Genomic DNA, 15,371 nt, shown 5'->3' with positions numbered 1-15,371 from the left:
GCCCGTATCACCCTGCACAGTTTCATTTGTAGTCTTCCCGTGAGCGCCCAATGCGAGGCGTCCCTCTGACCTTTGGTTGCCATCGAGTCCTGATTGTACCTCTGATTTCAAGCTAACAACCGCATTTTCTAATGTAAGTCCTGGAACCACCAAATCTTTTCATATACCCCGGAGCACCTCCTACCTATTGTATCCCCATAGGACTCCGTGTTTCATTCCGGCACGGTCGCACCGGAATGAATATGTGGCTGACAAACCCCTTTGTCTTCATGCTCCAGGCGCTTCCTGTATTCTTGGTGGCTGGACCGAGTGCCCTCGTCGTCTCCCGTCCAGTCCACATCGACGAGCCTCAAAGCAGTGACCACGCGTTCACGGACGATAACTGGGCTGCGCGACAACGTCTGCGCAACGACGTTCAGGCTTCCGTTCCGTTCCGTTTGGATCACCACTTCTTCATGGCTGCAGCGACATCGGCAACCTTATCGACATCAACCGCTTTAAATAGCAGCTGCTTCCACGAGTACAGCATTGGGCACGGTCGCACCGGAATGAATATGTGGCTGACAAACCCCTTTGTCTTCATGCTCCAGGCGCTTCCTGTATTCTTGGTGGCTGGACCGAGTGCCCTCGTCGTCTCCCGTCCAGTCCACATCGACGAGCCTCAAAGCAGTGACCACGCGTTCACGGACGATAACTGGGCTGCGCGACAACGTCTGCGCAACGACGTTCAGGCTTCCGTTCCGTTCCGTTTGGATCACCACTTCTTCATGGCTGCAGCGACATCGGCAACCTTATCGACATCAACCGCTTTAAATAGCAGCTGCTTCCACGAGTACAGCATTGGGCACGGTCGCACCGGAATGAATATGTGGCTGACAAACCCCTTTGTCTTCATGCTCCAGGCGCTTCCTGTATTCTTGGTGGCTGGACCGAGTGCCCTCGTCGTCTCCCGTCCAGTCCACATCGACGAGCCTCAAAGCAGTGACCACGCGTTCACGGACGATAACTGGGCTGCGCGACAACGTCTGCGCAACGACGTTCAGGCTTCCGTTCCGTTCCGTTTGGATCACCACTTCTTCATGGCTGCAGCGACATCGGCAACCTTATCGACATCAACCGCTTTAAATAGCAGCTGCTTCCACGAGTACAGCATTGGGCACGGTCGCACCGGAATGAATATGTGGCTGACAAACCCCTTTGTCTTCATGCTCCAGGTGAACAAACGTTTTGGCAAATGTTACCGTAGTAATTGCTTGATTCTTCTTGTGCTGCCGTGCCCAAGGCAAATGTGTTCTTTGCTTCGAAACTGCATAGTGTCTTTAAGATACCTGTTGTTGCTGGGAGGGGATGTAGAGAGCAACCCTGGTCCCAACATGCAGGAACTTGCTGCTGAAATTAGAAAAATGGCTGCCGACATCACCGCTATCAGAAACGAAAATGAGGGTTCAAGTGAGTCGTTAGCAAGTATTCACTCCAAACTAGATCTTTTAGGACAGCTTGAAAGTCGTATGTCAGCCATCGAGGAAAAGTGCATGCAACTGGAAAAGACCATGAAATCATTTCTGCGTCAAATTGACGACCTAGAAAACCGAAGCAGACGGTCGAACCTAATTATTTACGGACTAAGCGAACCCGAGGATGAAACATCGGAAATCCTAGAACACGACGTTAGCACTAAACTAATTAAAGAAGTGCTTGGTGTAACGTTTTCCGGTTTCGAGCGAATTCACCGCTTGGGAGGGAAGAAGGCTAACAAAACGCGCCCCGTGATCTTCAAGCTGTTCGATTACAGAGACAAAGCCAAGATACTTAAGAACTGTTTTAGACTGAAGGGTTCCAAAATTTCTGTCAGCGAAGATTTTTCTCTGGCGGTACGCAATATAAGAAAAAAACTTTGGGATAGTTGCAAACTTAATAGAGAAAAGCACGAAAAGGTCAGACTCGTTTACGATAAGATCAAAGTAAATGATGAACTCTTTGCATGGGATGAAGAATTAGGCGAGAGAATACCAGTAAAAAAAGTGTCTCCTAGAATTGCCGAACGGCAACCTGCTAAGTTAAGAAAAAACTAACTATTCTTAATATCAACGCCAGGAGTATAGTTAATAAGACGGTAGAACTTGAGGCCTTGTCTCTTGAACATGAACCTGATATCATAACCATTAGTGAAACTTGGCTGTCATCATGTATCTTGACCAACAATATATTTCCCCCAGGTTATATAGTTCTTCGTCAGGATAGATGTACACGTGGCGGTGGCGTCGCGATTTTAGTGAAAGACGACATTCAGACCACACCGCTACCTAACATTACCGGCGCAGAAGCACTGTTTTGTAGGATCACGATCGGCGTATATTCCCTTTATGTTGGTACAATGTACAGAGCACCGAATTCTGGCCCGGAGCCATTACATATCTTGTCTGACTACATGCAGCGTCACCTTCAAGGGGACAAAAAGGTTGTCCTTACGGGGGATTACAATCTACCAGGTATAAGATGGGATTCGTACGATGCTGGTGTTATCGATAAGGACAGCGCTGAGGCGATACTTGATATGGCCTTCAATAGTGGTTTAAAGCAAATCATTCAGCAACCCACACGTGTCACTTTGTCGAGCAGCACAATTCTTGATCTAACTTTTGTGAGTGAAAACATTCCTGTAGAGGACATATCATGGGAAATAATTGACGGAATTTCGGACCACAAGGCAACCAAATGTTGTCTATCACTACCGTCGCCAATACGCTCAGAAAAATTGATCACACGAATATATGATTGGAAAAACGTAGATGATGTCGGCATTCTTGACTTTTTTGATTATCACTACCCCAATTTTTCTTGTCTTTTCCATGATAATTCTGTGACAGTAGATGAATTATGGGCGAAATTTAAGACCTATGTACACGAATGTTTATCAAACTTCGTACCCATGAAAAAAAAGAAAGTGCACAAAAGAAACCCTTGGATCACAAGGAATATAATACATATGAAACGTAAAATGTCAAGGCTGAGGAAACTTAAGGGTAAGACATCAAATCCCTGTTTCTCTGACAAAATTAGAAAATTGGCACATGAGTTGAAAGTAGTGATAAAGCAAGCAAAACATACGTACATGAACGTCACACTTAGCAACTTCATCAAGACGTCTCCTCAAAAATTTTGGAGATATTTTAACGCGAACGTGCATAAGCAAAGCAATTTGCCGCAGAAGGATGCTTTCCAAAGAGCAAATCAGTTTAATAACTTTTTTAAATCCGTTTTTACACAAGACAACGGAATCTCACCAGATTTAAACCATCAGCCGAGGGGAACCGGCGACATACTTGGTGATATAGAGATAACAGAATCAGGTATACTTTCATTGCTGCTTAACATCGACATTAAAAAATCTTGTGGCCAAGATGGGATCCCCAATACTTTCCTCAAGAGATACGCAGAATGGGTCTCTAAATACCTCTTACTTATCTTTAAAAAATCTCTAGAATCGTATGACGTGCCCAAAGACTGGAAAATAGCAAAGATTATCCCGATTCTCAAATCAGGTGACGCAACAAGCCCATCAAATTATAGACCGATTTCGCTAACCTGCACATCTTGCAAAATTCTCGAACACATCATACTAAAACACATCGTAACCTTTGCGGAAGATAATAACTTGCTTAGCATCAACCAACATGGTTTCAGAAAAGGACTGTCTACTGTTACGCAACTGACACAAACTGTGCATGATCTCGCTCTAACAATTGATAACCGCGGGCAGACTGACATAATATTCTTAGATCTATCGAAGGCCTTCGACCGGGTATCCCATCCTAAACTCCTGGGCAAACTACAACACATTCTCGGATCTGGCAGCATAATAAACTGGATAAAAGCCTATCTTGCAGGTCGGCAACAGTACGTAGAAATCGAAAGTCAGCAATCTGATTGGGTAGAAGTGTCATCCGGAGTACCACAAGGAACAGTCTTAGCACCAATTCTTTTTTTACTATACATCAATGACATGGCAGATAACATAAAATCAACGATGCGCATGTTTGCAGATGATTGCATTATATATAGGGAGATTAGGAACCATAATGATCAAGTAATACTAAATCACGAGCTTGCGCAAGTAGAAAATTGGTGTCAGGCATGGCAAATGAAGATTAATTTAGACAAGACTGTTTTTATGAGAGTAAGCCGAAAAAGAACCCCACTAGAATTCACCTACACGATCGAACAGCAAAAATTAAAGATAATCGATGATTATAAATATTTGGGCATTGTCCTATCATCTGATATGAAATGGGACAAGCATGTGTCACACATATCTTCTAAGGCATTTACAACACTTTGTTCGCTTAAACGCTCTTTAAAATCTGCCTCACCAGACACTAAGATGCTAGCCTACACCTCATTCGTTCGTCCTATACTAGAATATGATATTACCTGCTGGTCTCCACATACCAAACAGTGCATAAAACGCCTAGAAACAATACAGAGAAAAGCCATCAGATTCATTTATAATAGGTACAACCGTAATGATTCTCCGACAGAACTCCTTGATAAAGCTTGTCTCCCGACTATTTACAAGCGTGCGAAATACTTACGTCTCAAGTTTCTGTTCCACCTCCTTAACGGAGTCTACAAATTAAACAGTGGTGCATATGTATCTTTTTCTGAACAGCGAAACACTAGAACTAAACATCATAAACATTTAATTGAATACAGGTTCCATACAGACACATTCAGGTATTCTTTCTTTCCCCAGACAATCAGAGACTGGAATTCATTGCCTAGTGATATCATAACTTGCTCACCTGACGATTTCCTCCCTATGCTGGAACAATATGTCTATGAATGCGCATCTTGATTTACCAGTATCGCCTGAAGACCCCGCATTTTTGGTTTTGATGTACTTTTTTGTTGTTTATCTTATGCTTCTGTATTTCTGTTCATTAACCTTTAAGGCCTGACTCAGGAAGGTCACACCCTTTGTTGTATTACTCAACTACGTCTACTTGTAAACTACAATACTAACAAGTGTATAAGTTTGTCATTCTTATTTTGATGCAATGTATTTTCCCATGTCCTGCAACAGCCTCAAAATGGAGGCTAGCAGTATGTATGAAATAAATAAATAAAAATAAAAATAAAGACGTATTTCTCTTCCCGTTTGCTGTAATTTTTTCCTGCGTTTCTTGATATCTATCTGGAAATGGTTATATACAGCACATGGTATATGGTTTATACATATACCAAGGTATTTATTTACGTTCTTTTTCCCGAGGTATTTCCTGGCCCCGCATTGACACAGTCTGTTCACTATTTTCATTGAATTCCACAACACCTCGTTTTTAACGCTACATTTCTGACCTAAATTCTCGCTTTCCTGTCCACCGATATTAACTAGACGTTGCATATCACTTTGCTTGTTAGCTAGCAACACAATGTCATCCGCATAAAACAAACCTGGAAGCTACTGCTCTACTGCTATACCCGCCTGTTTGCATGAGAGATCAAACCCGATATTACTTCCCTCTAGCGCCCTTTCCATCCTCACCAGGCCACCCTCGCCTCTGTCCCTTGCTGATATCAACTTCCTCCTCGATCCTCATCCTTTTCTATTCACGCAAACATCGATTTCTAGGTAAAGCTCTCTCAAAACCTGTATGCAGTTATCGCCCAAGCCTTCCCATTCCAGAATTTCCCACAAAATTTTGATGTCTACCTTTTCATACGCTCATATAATGTCTATAAAGGCCACGTATAACGGTGTCATTTCTACTTGTTTCTTCCACTCATTTCATTTCTAATAACTTATCGAGACGCTTCATTATTCTGAAGCCATTCTGAATTTCTCCTAAAATGCTGCTATTCTCTGCCATGCTTGCAGCTTTAATTTAATTGCCTGGATTGCTAACCCATATATTACCAATGTAATGGTGAACCATCTATTTGAGTGAATTCCATCTTCGTCTGGCTTACCTTAATAAACTAAATGATGGCGTAAATCTTGTGTCGTTTTTCTGCCGCGGCTTTCTGACGATGGCGGGGGTGGCTGAATGAGCCAAGTAATCCTCTCGCAATAAAAAAGAAAACAGAAAAAAAACTTGAGGCGTTTTACGTTCCCAACCCGATCGACAAATGAGGATCTCATTAAAGTTTTATGCAATTTTTAAACATAGCCTGTTGCAGATAACGTAACTCTAGTCATTCAGCTTGATTACTCAGAGAGACGGAGATTCCCTGCACGAGAAATGGAAAGCTGATCTCCCGGCGGTATAAGTTTCGATGTACACAATATTGCAAACGCAGCTCTAAAATAGATGAAAACAAAAGTCAAGCTCGAAGTATACGTAATCGGTAATGTTGTATAATGGGGACACAGAAAGTTGCAAGTTAACCTAAACGACTACATACAAACAGAAACCGTGCTAACCGCAAAGGTGCACTATCTACTACTGGCCGCAGCGGTCGCTATTCGACGGGGCAAAGTGCAAAAACGTGCGTTTACTATGCATTGTGTGCACGTTAAAGAACACTACAACGTGCCACATAATCACATCGTAGTTCTTGCGCTTAAAACCCGTGAATTTAATTTTAGAACGCAGCTCTTAGGCGTTCGTTCCTACGGAGAGCGTCAGCGTCACGGAGCGAACAAGCACATTGAAAGATGAATAAGGGTGACAGCGAAGAGAGCGCAAGAAGGAAAGCGGCGGAGGAGGGCATGGTGACAGCGGAACAATAAACGCGTAGTTCCTCGCAAGACGCGCTCTGCGGCGACGATGACAACGCGATGGCGCCGCACTAGCGTGCGTCGTCTGGCAAGTCAGTCTGCGACGGCTGCTGTGAAACGCGCCTGTGCGTTACCTACCTGCTGCCTCTCGCGATCGCCCGATTAGGGACGCAGTCGCGCTACGTTTCGCTCCCTTTGAGACATGCCACATGAAACAGATTGCCCGCGCGAGCCAGTATATCGCGAAATCAAAACACGTATAGAGCTGCACTCAAATTTCACATTAGGGAGCATCGTAATCTTTGGTGAAATTGTAATACACAAACACCTTCTCCATCGCATCAAAGATAAGAGAGAAACTCTGAGAGTCAGTGAGCACACTCATTTTTATCTCGAACCGTCGCTCTCTCATTTGGTCCACTCTATGCGACTGTCACCCAAAATTGTGCAATATATGTCAATTGAGGCACATCATATTAACATGATAAGCTAGCTAGTCCGACTATACCTTGAAATTCAAACTTACGAGTGCGGATTTTGTTAACGCGTCAACTTCTGATTGCAGAAATATCTAACAACAAGATGTAAACCCACGCCATACTTTCACTGTACCTGCCGTCTCGCCAGCTTCGAGCAATAAAGCGAGAATCGCCAACGAGGATCGAAAGTGTGGCAAAGAGCGTATAGCTCGCCCTTGGCGGCGGGCAAAGGGAGAGCCTTTCATTGCTCGCCGTAAAGAGCCGCCTCTCACTCCAGGGTGACACACGAACCGCAGTATTCGCTGCTCTACAGAGATCTGACGGTACGGAGTTATGTGGGGAAGTTTCACGCTTGACGACTCGCGTGTTGGCCTCATCAGCTTCAGCGAGTTTGTGCGGAGAACCCACCTCTGAGCGACGATGAGTGCGAGGGTTTGTGGGCTGTCATGCTCGAGCCTGAAAAATGGCGGGACGTGCAATGTAGGAGGACGGGGCAGCGGAGTGGAAGAAATCTTGAATTCGGATCTGCAATGTTTACTCGCGACGAGGCGGCACGGGGTGAATTTCTAATCCAAGTGCGTCAACCCGTGGCCAATAGCGTTTAGACTCGGGCACTGCAGCCGCAAGCCACGTGGAAGGCTGCCGATTGGGAAACAACGTGGAATGTCGCCTCCGATCTCAGCTTGGCAACAACCAAGAAAACCGTGACAGCGGCGCAGGAATCCGCGCAACTGCGCCGGCGAAATAATGCAGAAACGAAGATGCCGAATGAAAAGGATAGTTGTAAAAACGAAGAGTAAGACCAATGGTAATAAAAATATTTTAAAAATGCAGATCCAACACATTGTCGGGAACAAGAACCATATGCGATGCATTATGCAAGTTGCTGGCTGTCCAGCTTCGTTGGGTGTCGCGCAAAGCATTGCCAGGTGGAACAACGTGTTTATGTATTGCGAGCAGTTGTGTGGATTATGCGAGTCTGTGTGACCATGGCCGCAATATGGCACCGATGACAGTGACGACGATCGCATGACGGTGGTGACGGCCTCATTTATATATACTCCGATCTTTCGACGTGACCTTACGGCATGCCTATTCCTGGAAACTACACATCGAAGTAAGCGAAAGAAACAGGGATTATGAAGTTATCTGCTACGAAGTGTTTTATGTTAATGATTTATGTTAAAATGAATAAACCATTTGAACTCCGGCAACGAAACGTTAAGACCTGTTCGACCTCCATTGAATATTAAGGTGGTATATAGAGTTTCGCACAATTTCTACGTAGTGTTAGCTGCCACGCGGAAATAACTGGCGATAGTGAACCGATCCAAAAAGCGGCATAGTCTTGCACAACATCTCAAAGTGTTGTCTGCTGCGACGGAAGAATGCGAGAAACTGACACGTGACGGAAGGACCAGACGACTAATACAGCCAGCCGGGAAGTTCGCTTCAGCACGAGAGAAGTGTAGACAGCCACAATATGGTTAGTGGGCGCTGCGGAACCAGTTGCGCACGCCACCTATAGAATTTTTTTTTTCATGGGCGGCGCCATATTACGCAGGCCGTGGGGTCATTTATTAGCACTCTGATTTCACCGCCATGCAGATTTCGCAGAAGTGCGCTGTATTGTGTGCCAGGTACACGCTTGGCGGCAGTTGCTTTGGGGTTGCCGTGGCCTACTTAAGGCTCACTCACACTAGGCCGATCCGACACCGATTTCGGTGTTCCAACTATCGGCCGCAGGGTCTTTTCTTTCATGTCGGCGCCTCTGTCACACTGTACACTGTCACACTGTAGTGTACCTTTCCCCCTCTCGCGAAATACATTTTTGGCTACGCGACTGACGTAGATCGAGGACGACAGCGTACCGCCTTCGTGATCAACGCAGGTCGAACTGGTTTTAAAGTTTTTTGGCGGAGTACAAACTGCACCGTCGTTTGAACATAAACCACTTAACATAGACGCGGGCACGTCGCACTGTATTAACACTTAGTCGCAGCTGATGCCATAATTTTGCTTACGCCCATACAGTACCTATGTAGGTCCGAGGAACACGCGTGCCGTGAATTCACGTGGAGAGGCCACAGCATAAATTATTGCCATCGCCGTCGTTCGGTCGTCGTCACTGTCGTCCTCGTCATATCGCTGCTGTCGTCACACAGACGTTCGCGTCATTCTCACAGCTGCTCGCCTTACAAAAACACGTTGTTCCACCTTGTTCTACACAGCCAGAAACCTGCTAAATTCTTCGGATATGATCGATTCCCACAGTGAGGGAGAACTGTATAAAATTTCGATATTTTAATGCGAAAAGCATTCTTGACATACTCAGGCAAGATTTTCTTTTTTTTCTCCTGATTGTACAGCTATTCAGCTGTCCTAGCAGATATATGGGCCGGTACCGGAATAGTGCAGTCGAAAAATGTGGGTCGTTCGTCTCGGCGTGTTCGAAAGGGTACATGTACGTGCTTCAACAAATATCTTTGCCTCCCACTTGAATCACTGTATCGGTGCCACTATGATGCGCGGAATTCCAGGTGGCGTCAACGGAACGAGCAGTGTGTCCCGCATGAAGCGCCTCATAAATTGAGTACGCGCCTCATAAGTTGCAATTTTCGACTAATCGCTTACTTGGATAGCCATCGTATATGAAACCTTTCCGAATTTTATGTATAGTTAGTCTGACTCAGTTTCGATCTATTCTTTCCATTTTTAGACATTCGTTCTTATATTTTTTTCGCTCTTTAGAACAGTCCTTTATTTTGCACATATACCCATGCCACCAGACTTCTATCCGCTCAAGTGGGTCTGTGCCATAGTTCCCGACATGCACCATGATCAGCTCGAGCACGCAGCACGCAGCTCCTCGTTCCATGTGACACGCGCAGCATCTGCCAGGCTTCTGCATCGTCTCCTGAGGTCCTAGTCTGCGGCCGTACGAGTGTAACGAGCCGAGTGTGACGTCACCCAATGCAGTTGCGCGGACTCTTGCGGCGCTTACACGACGCACCTGGCTGCGGCCAAGTTTGCATCGGGGCCGCCACACTGCGCTTTTTCCCGATGAGCGGCTTTGCCCATCGCTTGTGGCTGCACTACCAGAATCTAAACATGGTTGGCCGCGGGTCGACGCACACGGCTGAGCAAGTCGCCACGTGCCACCTCACCGAGGAAGACGGGGCAGTCTTCATTCAAGGCTTCCTGCAAGTGCACGCGCAGTCCGTAAACGATGGGCGACGTGTCGGGCCACTTCCGCTCTCTCGGAGCTTCCACCTCGCACAACTTTTGAGGCTCCAGCACGAAAGCCTACATGCGTCCGGACCCTTCGCCGTTCAGAGGTGGGTTATCCGTGCACCCACAGCACAGTTGATGAAGCGAACACAGTTGATGAAGCTAACACGCCAGTCGACAAGCGCCAAGCTTGCCCACATAACTATGTACAACACTGCAGATCAACGTAGGGCAGCGAATACTGTGGTTCGCGTCATTCATCCTGGGGCGACAAGCGGCTCTTTACGATGAACAGAGAGAGGCTCTCCCTTTGTCCCTCGCTGATTCTTCCGTGTGCAACAGGATTATAAGCGGCGCACGAAGGGCGAGCTACACGCTCTTTGTGACACTTAGCCGATTCTCGATCCTCATCGGCGGTTTTCGCTTCATTGCACGAAACTGGCAAGGCGCTGCCCAGTGAGCGTATGGCATTGGTGTGCGGCTTGTTATCAGATATCTGTATAGTCCGAGTCAGTGCGTTTACATCACCGGCGCAGATAATGTGTGATATTCTATACAGTCGAACTTCTTAGCGCATCGTGTCAGTGGCGGTGCACCGTAATTTCCATGTATTGCAACGATTCGCACGACCTTCGCTGAGGACCGAGAAAGTGAGAGAGCGATGGTGCGAGATAAAAAAAACTGCACTGTCTGCCTTTCTCACTTTATCTCCTCCCTTTGAGATGAAGCAGATGGTGTGTGCATTCATTCCTTCGCGTTGACTTGCACCTTTTAAATCGTACAGCTTTCTTTGGCTCCGTCACCCGTTTTCCTGGTCGGTTGTGTGTGGTTGGTAGACCAAGGCCGGTGGTCGGGAATTGCTCGACGAAGGTTGGAGACAAGGCGCCGACGCGAAGGACGCCCCTGCTTGCGTTGTGGGGCGCGTTCACAGGCGAACGCCAACTGCGGTGGCTCTTTGAGGCACTGCGGGGAATTAATGATTGCTTCATTTATTTCAGTCAATTAGGGAATGCACCCTAGTGAAACGTTACAGAAATGTAGCTTGAGAACATCTGCGGCCCAGAGTATAAATACAGATATATGGTATACCGGGGTAGCACGGATACACAATTTATGCCAGCAGGCAATGGCGAAATAACATTTCAGAAGGACAAGATGTTATATGAAAGACTGGGGAATGAAACCTCAACTAAAACAGCAAGAACGCAAACTAGTTATCTATTAGCAAACAGTATTATTTGTTCCTTTTAATAAAATATAACCTAAACGAAGCGAAGCTATAAACTTCATCATACTCATCATAGAACGGGTCATACATATTTAGCGTTCTAGGCAATAGATATTATAAGCTCCGTTCACCGTAGTTTGTTCTTACACACGAAAACAACCATTGATTTGTCTCGTACAAATGCATTGATGTATGCGTGCCCCTTTAGAGTGAGCCTTAAGATGTTAGGTACACTTGGCAGACAAAATTCGAGAGAATATAATAACCTGTATGCAAAAAGAATGTCCAGACAAAGAATATTTTATTGAATAAAAAGTTAAGTTCTGTAACTGCCACCGGCTATAAGTCTTATTGGTCCTTTTTTTTCACAGCTAGAAGCATAATAATGCTGCTTTTAGATGTGGTCGCCCATACCAAGGGTGTATTCTGTAAGTGTCCACCTATAGTGGACATGTTAATTTCGTCTGGTGTTGGAAGTGGTGATTGGGTGGGGGCGCCTGTCTCCTTCTGTCTCCCCAGCCCATCCTATCAGGGCTTCAGCAGCATACGAAATGGACATGTGCAGTGGGTGGTCATTTAAAAAACAATAATAATAAACACGGTATAGTAATTGAGATCACGTTGGAATATCGCAAGGCATATGATGAGTTTAAGCTAAGGCTGAAATCCATAGCGGCGTTTTGACCAGAAAGCTACAGCAAGTGAGGGCTTTGAGCTACCACACTGACCCTACCGAACTCGGGACGAAGCTTCTATTTAAGGCCTACAAAGAAGATTGCCATGCGCACTTCAGTGACGATTAAGCAATCAGTGTTTTCAAGAAATAAAATGCTGAAAAATAGCACAATCGTAATAAAATAATCGTATCAACAGCGGCTCTTAGTGTCAGTTAGGGGGGGGGGGGAGGAAAGTTTGTTTAGAATTCACACTTTATTATTTTTTTATTATGTCGAGTGAGGTAACTGAGAGCCAGCTTTTACAACGTGTCAGTTTGGCTTCGCACGGAGTGCTTTGCATCTATGCAGAACGTCCGCGCGCGCTCTGAAACACGACCCAGGTTAATTAGCGAACGAGCCCGGCCCGGTGTCCGCAGCGTCAAAACCGAGCCCGCGCCGGGCCCACCCAAAAACATCTTAAGCAGGCCTGGCCCGTGCTTTCGGGTCGGCCCGGGCCCGTGCAGTTCTCTAGGCTGTACCGCAGTGCCTATGAACAACGTCCCATGCACCACATTATGTGCGTCTCAAAGCCGTGCGGCGTTGAACTCGCCCTGCAACTCGGTTCGCGCGAGAGCACAGCCCTTGAGAAAGTTCGACCGCGGCCGAGAAAGCCACGGAACGCTACTTGCCCGAAAAGGTTACGGATACTTACAAATACGGCAAGCGAGAAAGGAGGAGATAAAATTTATACGATAAGACAAAGGACAATGTCTGGCTATTTGACACCCTAGCAGGCAGCCCGAACATAAATGCACAAAGGGGCAAATATTCTCAACAGGATGTGGCATGTGTCTACTGCAAGATAAGACTAAACCCACTTTACCATGACAATGTCAAGATGCAATGTGCAGCTGCAACTGCAATGCAAAGCGCAGCCAGAGCAGTAGGGAATGTCGGCATTGAACAAGCGCAGGTGTTGAAAGCTTACGGGAACATTACCTGGTCAGCGGTCCGAATAAGCAAGACACGTTTAGAGTATTCGTGGGAAACAAAATCAAGAGAACAAATGCCGGCGTTCTTACAGGCACAGGTAACCTTACAATATCAGCAAAAGCTCGGCAAAATATCAGACTGCAGTAGCTATACTAAACTTCATAATATGATTAGCTCAAGCAAGCTATGTCACCGTTGATCACCGCGCCGTTTGAAAGGGGATGCCAATAACATTATTATCGATAAGTGAGTGCTTCTTGCAGTGAATGTAAATGTTGGCGCGTAACATCATAGGGCGGAAAACGTAACTTCCATGATTGATGGTGGATATGGCCTCTAGAAACCATCACGAGCTGTTAAATGCCGTGGTGGAAGACCTCATTCATAAATGATAGCTCATCGCAGTTTAATGGGCCCATAGTCAGGCCCCGTGTATAAGAAGGGTAGTGGTTTGGGATAGTTGGTTAGAATTCATGATCGATGTTATTTGCGCACCACTTGGATCGAGGACTGGGGAACGACAGACAAAACCGCTTGTCTCTGTCGTTCCCTAGTCTTCGTTCCAAGTGGTGTGCAAATAACATCGATCATGACCCGTATAAGACTTTGGTTATACACCAGATTTCGCAGACTGCCGTGCAAGGAGCGTTAAAATATACCAAAACATTGTGAGTAAAGGTTAGTGCTAGCCTTGATATAACCAAATGATATGTCAGACGTAAATCAATAGTGCGAGCAAGCGACTACATTTTACGCAGCAGACACTCTCTCCCTTTACCTCGTTCACAGCCCCCACAAGGCAACATTAGCGGCTTCTTATGGGAGGGCACCAGCTCACCCCTGTAGTTCAAGAGGAAAGTGTGTAATCATTGTATTCTACCCGTGCTAACATATGGGGCAGAAACTTTCGAGTTTAAGACAGAAGCACGAGACCAAGTTGAGGACTGCGCCGACAGAGCGATGGAAGGAAAAATGTTAGGCGTAACGTTAAGAAACAAAGAAAGGGGCGTGGATCAGAGAGCAAACTGGGATAGCCGACATTCCAGATGACATAAAGAGAAAGAGAGGGATCTGCGCAGGCCATGTAATGCGTAGGGTGTATAACCAGTGGACCATTAGAGTTAAAAAATGGGTACCAAAGGAACGGGAGCACACTCGAGGACGGCAGAAAACTAGGTGGGGTGATGAAATTAGGAAATTTGCAGGCGCATGCAGGGCGTGGGGGGGGGGGCGAATCAGCTAGCGCAAGAGTGGGGTAGTAGAAGATCGCACGGAGAGGCCTCCGTCCTGCAGTCGACATAAAAATGGCTGCTGTTGCCTGTTGCTGCTGCTGATGATGATGGGAGGACAGCCATTTTGGTTGGTATGCAGTCCGCCATGTTATAGGCAAGTGACCTTTGTCCGTGGCCGCGATATTGGCATGGCATCCGCGCGTGCTCAAATTCTTCTTTTTCTTCTTTTCTGTCGTTTGTCTTTTTTACGGTCGGCTCGGAATTCTTCGGTTGTCATCATACTGTGCGCTTTCAGACTCACCGCCGCCTTCGCGTGGAGTTTCGATCGAGCACGCACTTTCTTTTGTGCGTTATTTTTCTATTGAGTGCAAGCGCCGAGGTGATGGCGGCCCTTTCTGTCGCAGTGTCCCGACCCTGCAGCCCCGCTTCCCTGCTCGACGCTGGAGGACCACACGCAGCCGCGCGGCCATGCGCACCACGTGCTTCGTCGGGGAGCTGCAGCGGCCGAGCCTCGGTGACGCGGCCGCCCACAATGCACAGCGAGGCGAGGAGAACGCGCTGTCGTGGCACGGCCGCGCTTGTTTGTCTCGGTGATGTCGCCTTTCTGTGCCGTCACTTGTGGCGGCTCAAGTTCGTGCGCTTTCTTCACGATTGTATTACATTTTTAATAAATAAGGATTTCGTTGTCTGTGGTGGTTGCGTCTACGCCTGGCCACTCTCGTTGAGCGACACGAGGTCGTTCTAAGCTGTAGCCAAGGGCGTTTTATCCCATCTCGGCCGCCTTGATAGGTTAGGGACAGTAAAGAGCGATAACTTTACATATTCACTTGG

General features: G+C 46.5%; 1 protein-coding gene across 2 annotated transcripts; it reads left to right on the top strand.

Annotated features, from left to right (window-relative positions):
* Nucleotides 1-225: 225 nt before the first annotated feature.
* LOC139051269 (uncharacterized) lies at nt 226-15,228 on the top strand. 2 transcript variants are annotated; one of them, XR_011509298.1, is made up of 3 exons: nt 226-1,214; nt 9,990-10,538; nt 14,945-15,228. XR_011509298.1 is itself a non-coding variant. In XM_070528270.1 (2 exons), the coding sequence occupies exons 1-2, from the start codon at nt 237-239 to the stop codon at nt 15,056-15,058; spliced, it is 1,092 nt and encodes a 363-aa protein (XP_070384371.1). In that variant the 5' UTR covers nt 226-236; the 3' UTR covers nt 15,059-15,228. The 2 variants fall into 2 exon arrangements, 1 of the variants encoding a protein (XP_070384371.1); XM_070528270.1 differs by lacking the exon at nt 9,990-10,538.
* The last annotated feature ends 143 nt before the right edge of the window (nt 15,229-15,371 follow it).

The sequence above is a fragment of the Dermacentor albipictus genome, unplaced genomic scaffold (assembly GCF_038994185.2).
Source record: "Dermacentor albipictus isolate Rhodes 1998 colony unplaced genomic scaffold, USDA_Dalb.pri_finalv2 scaffold_11, whole genome shotgun sequence".
Taxonomy (NCBI): Eukaryota; Metazoa; Arthropoda; class Arachnida; order Ixodida; family Ixodidae; genus Dermacentor; species Dermacentor albipictus.
The sequence above is the reverse complement of the archived record's forward strand: the minus strand, read 5'-3'. Positions and strand labels throughout refer to the sequence as shown.

Coding starts and splice junctions, on each gene's coding strand:
- LOC139051269 (XM_070528270.1), top strand. CDS start 237: ATGAATATGTGGCTGACAAACCCCTTTGTCTTCATGCTCCAGGCGCTT. Junction 1,215..14,944: donor CCTTTGTCTTCATGCTCCAG/GTGAACAAACGT, acceptor TTTCTGTCGCAG/TGTCCCGACCCTGCAGCCCC.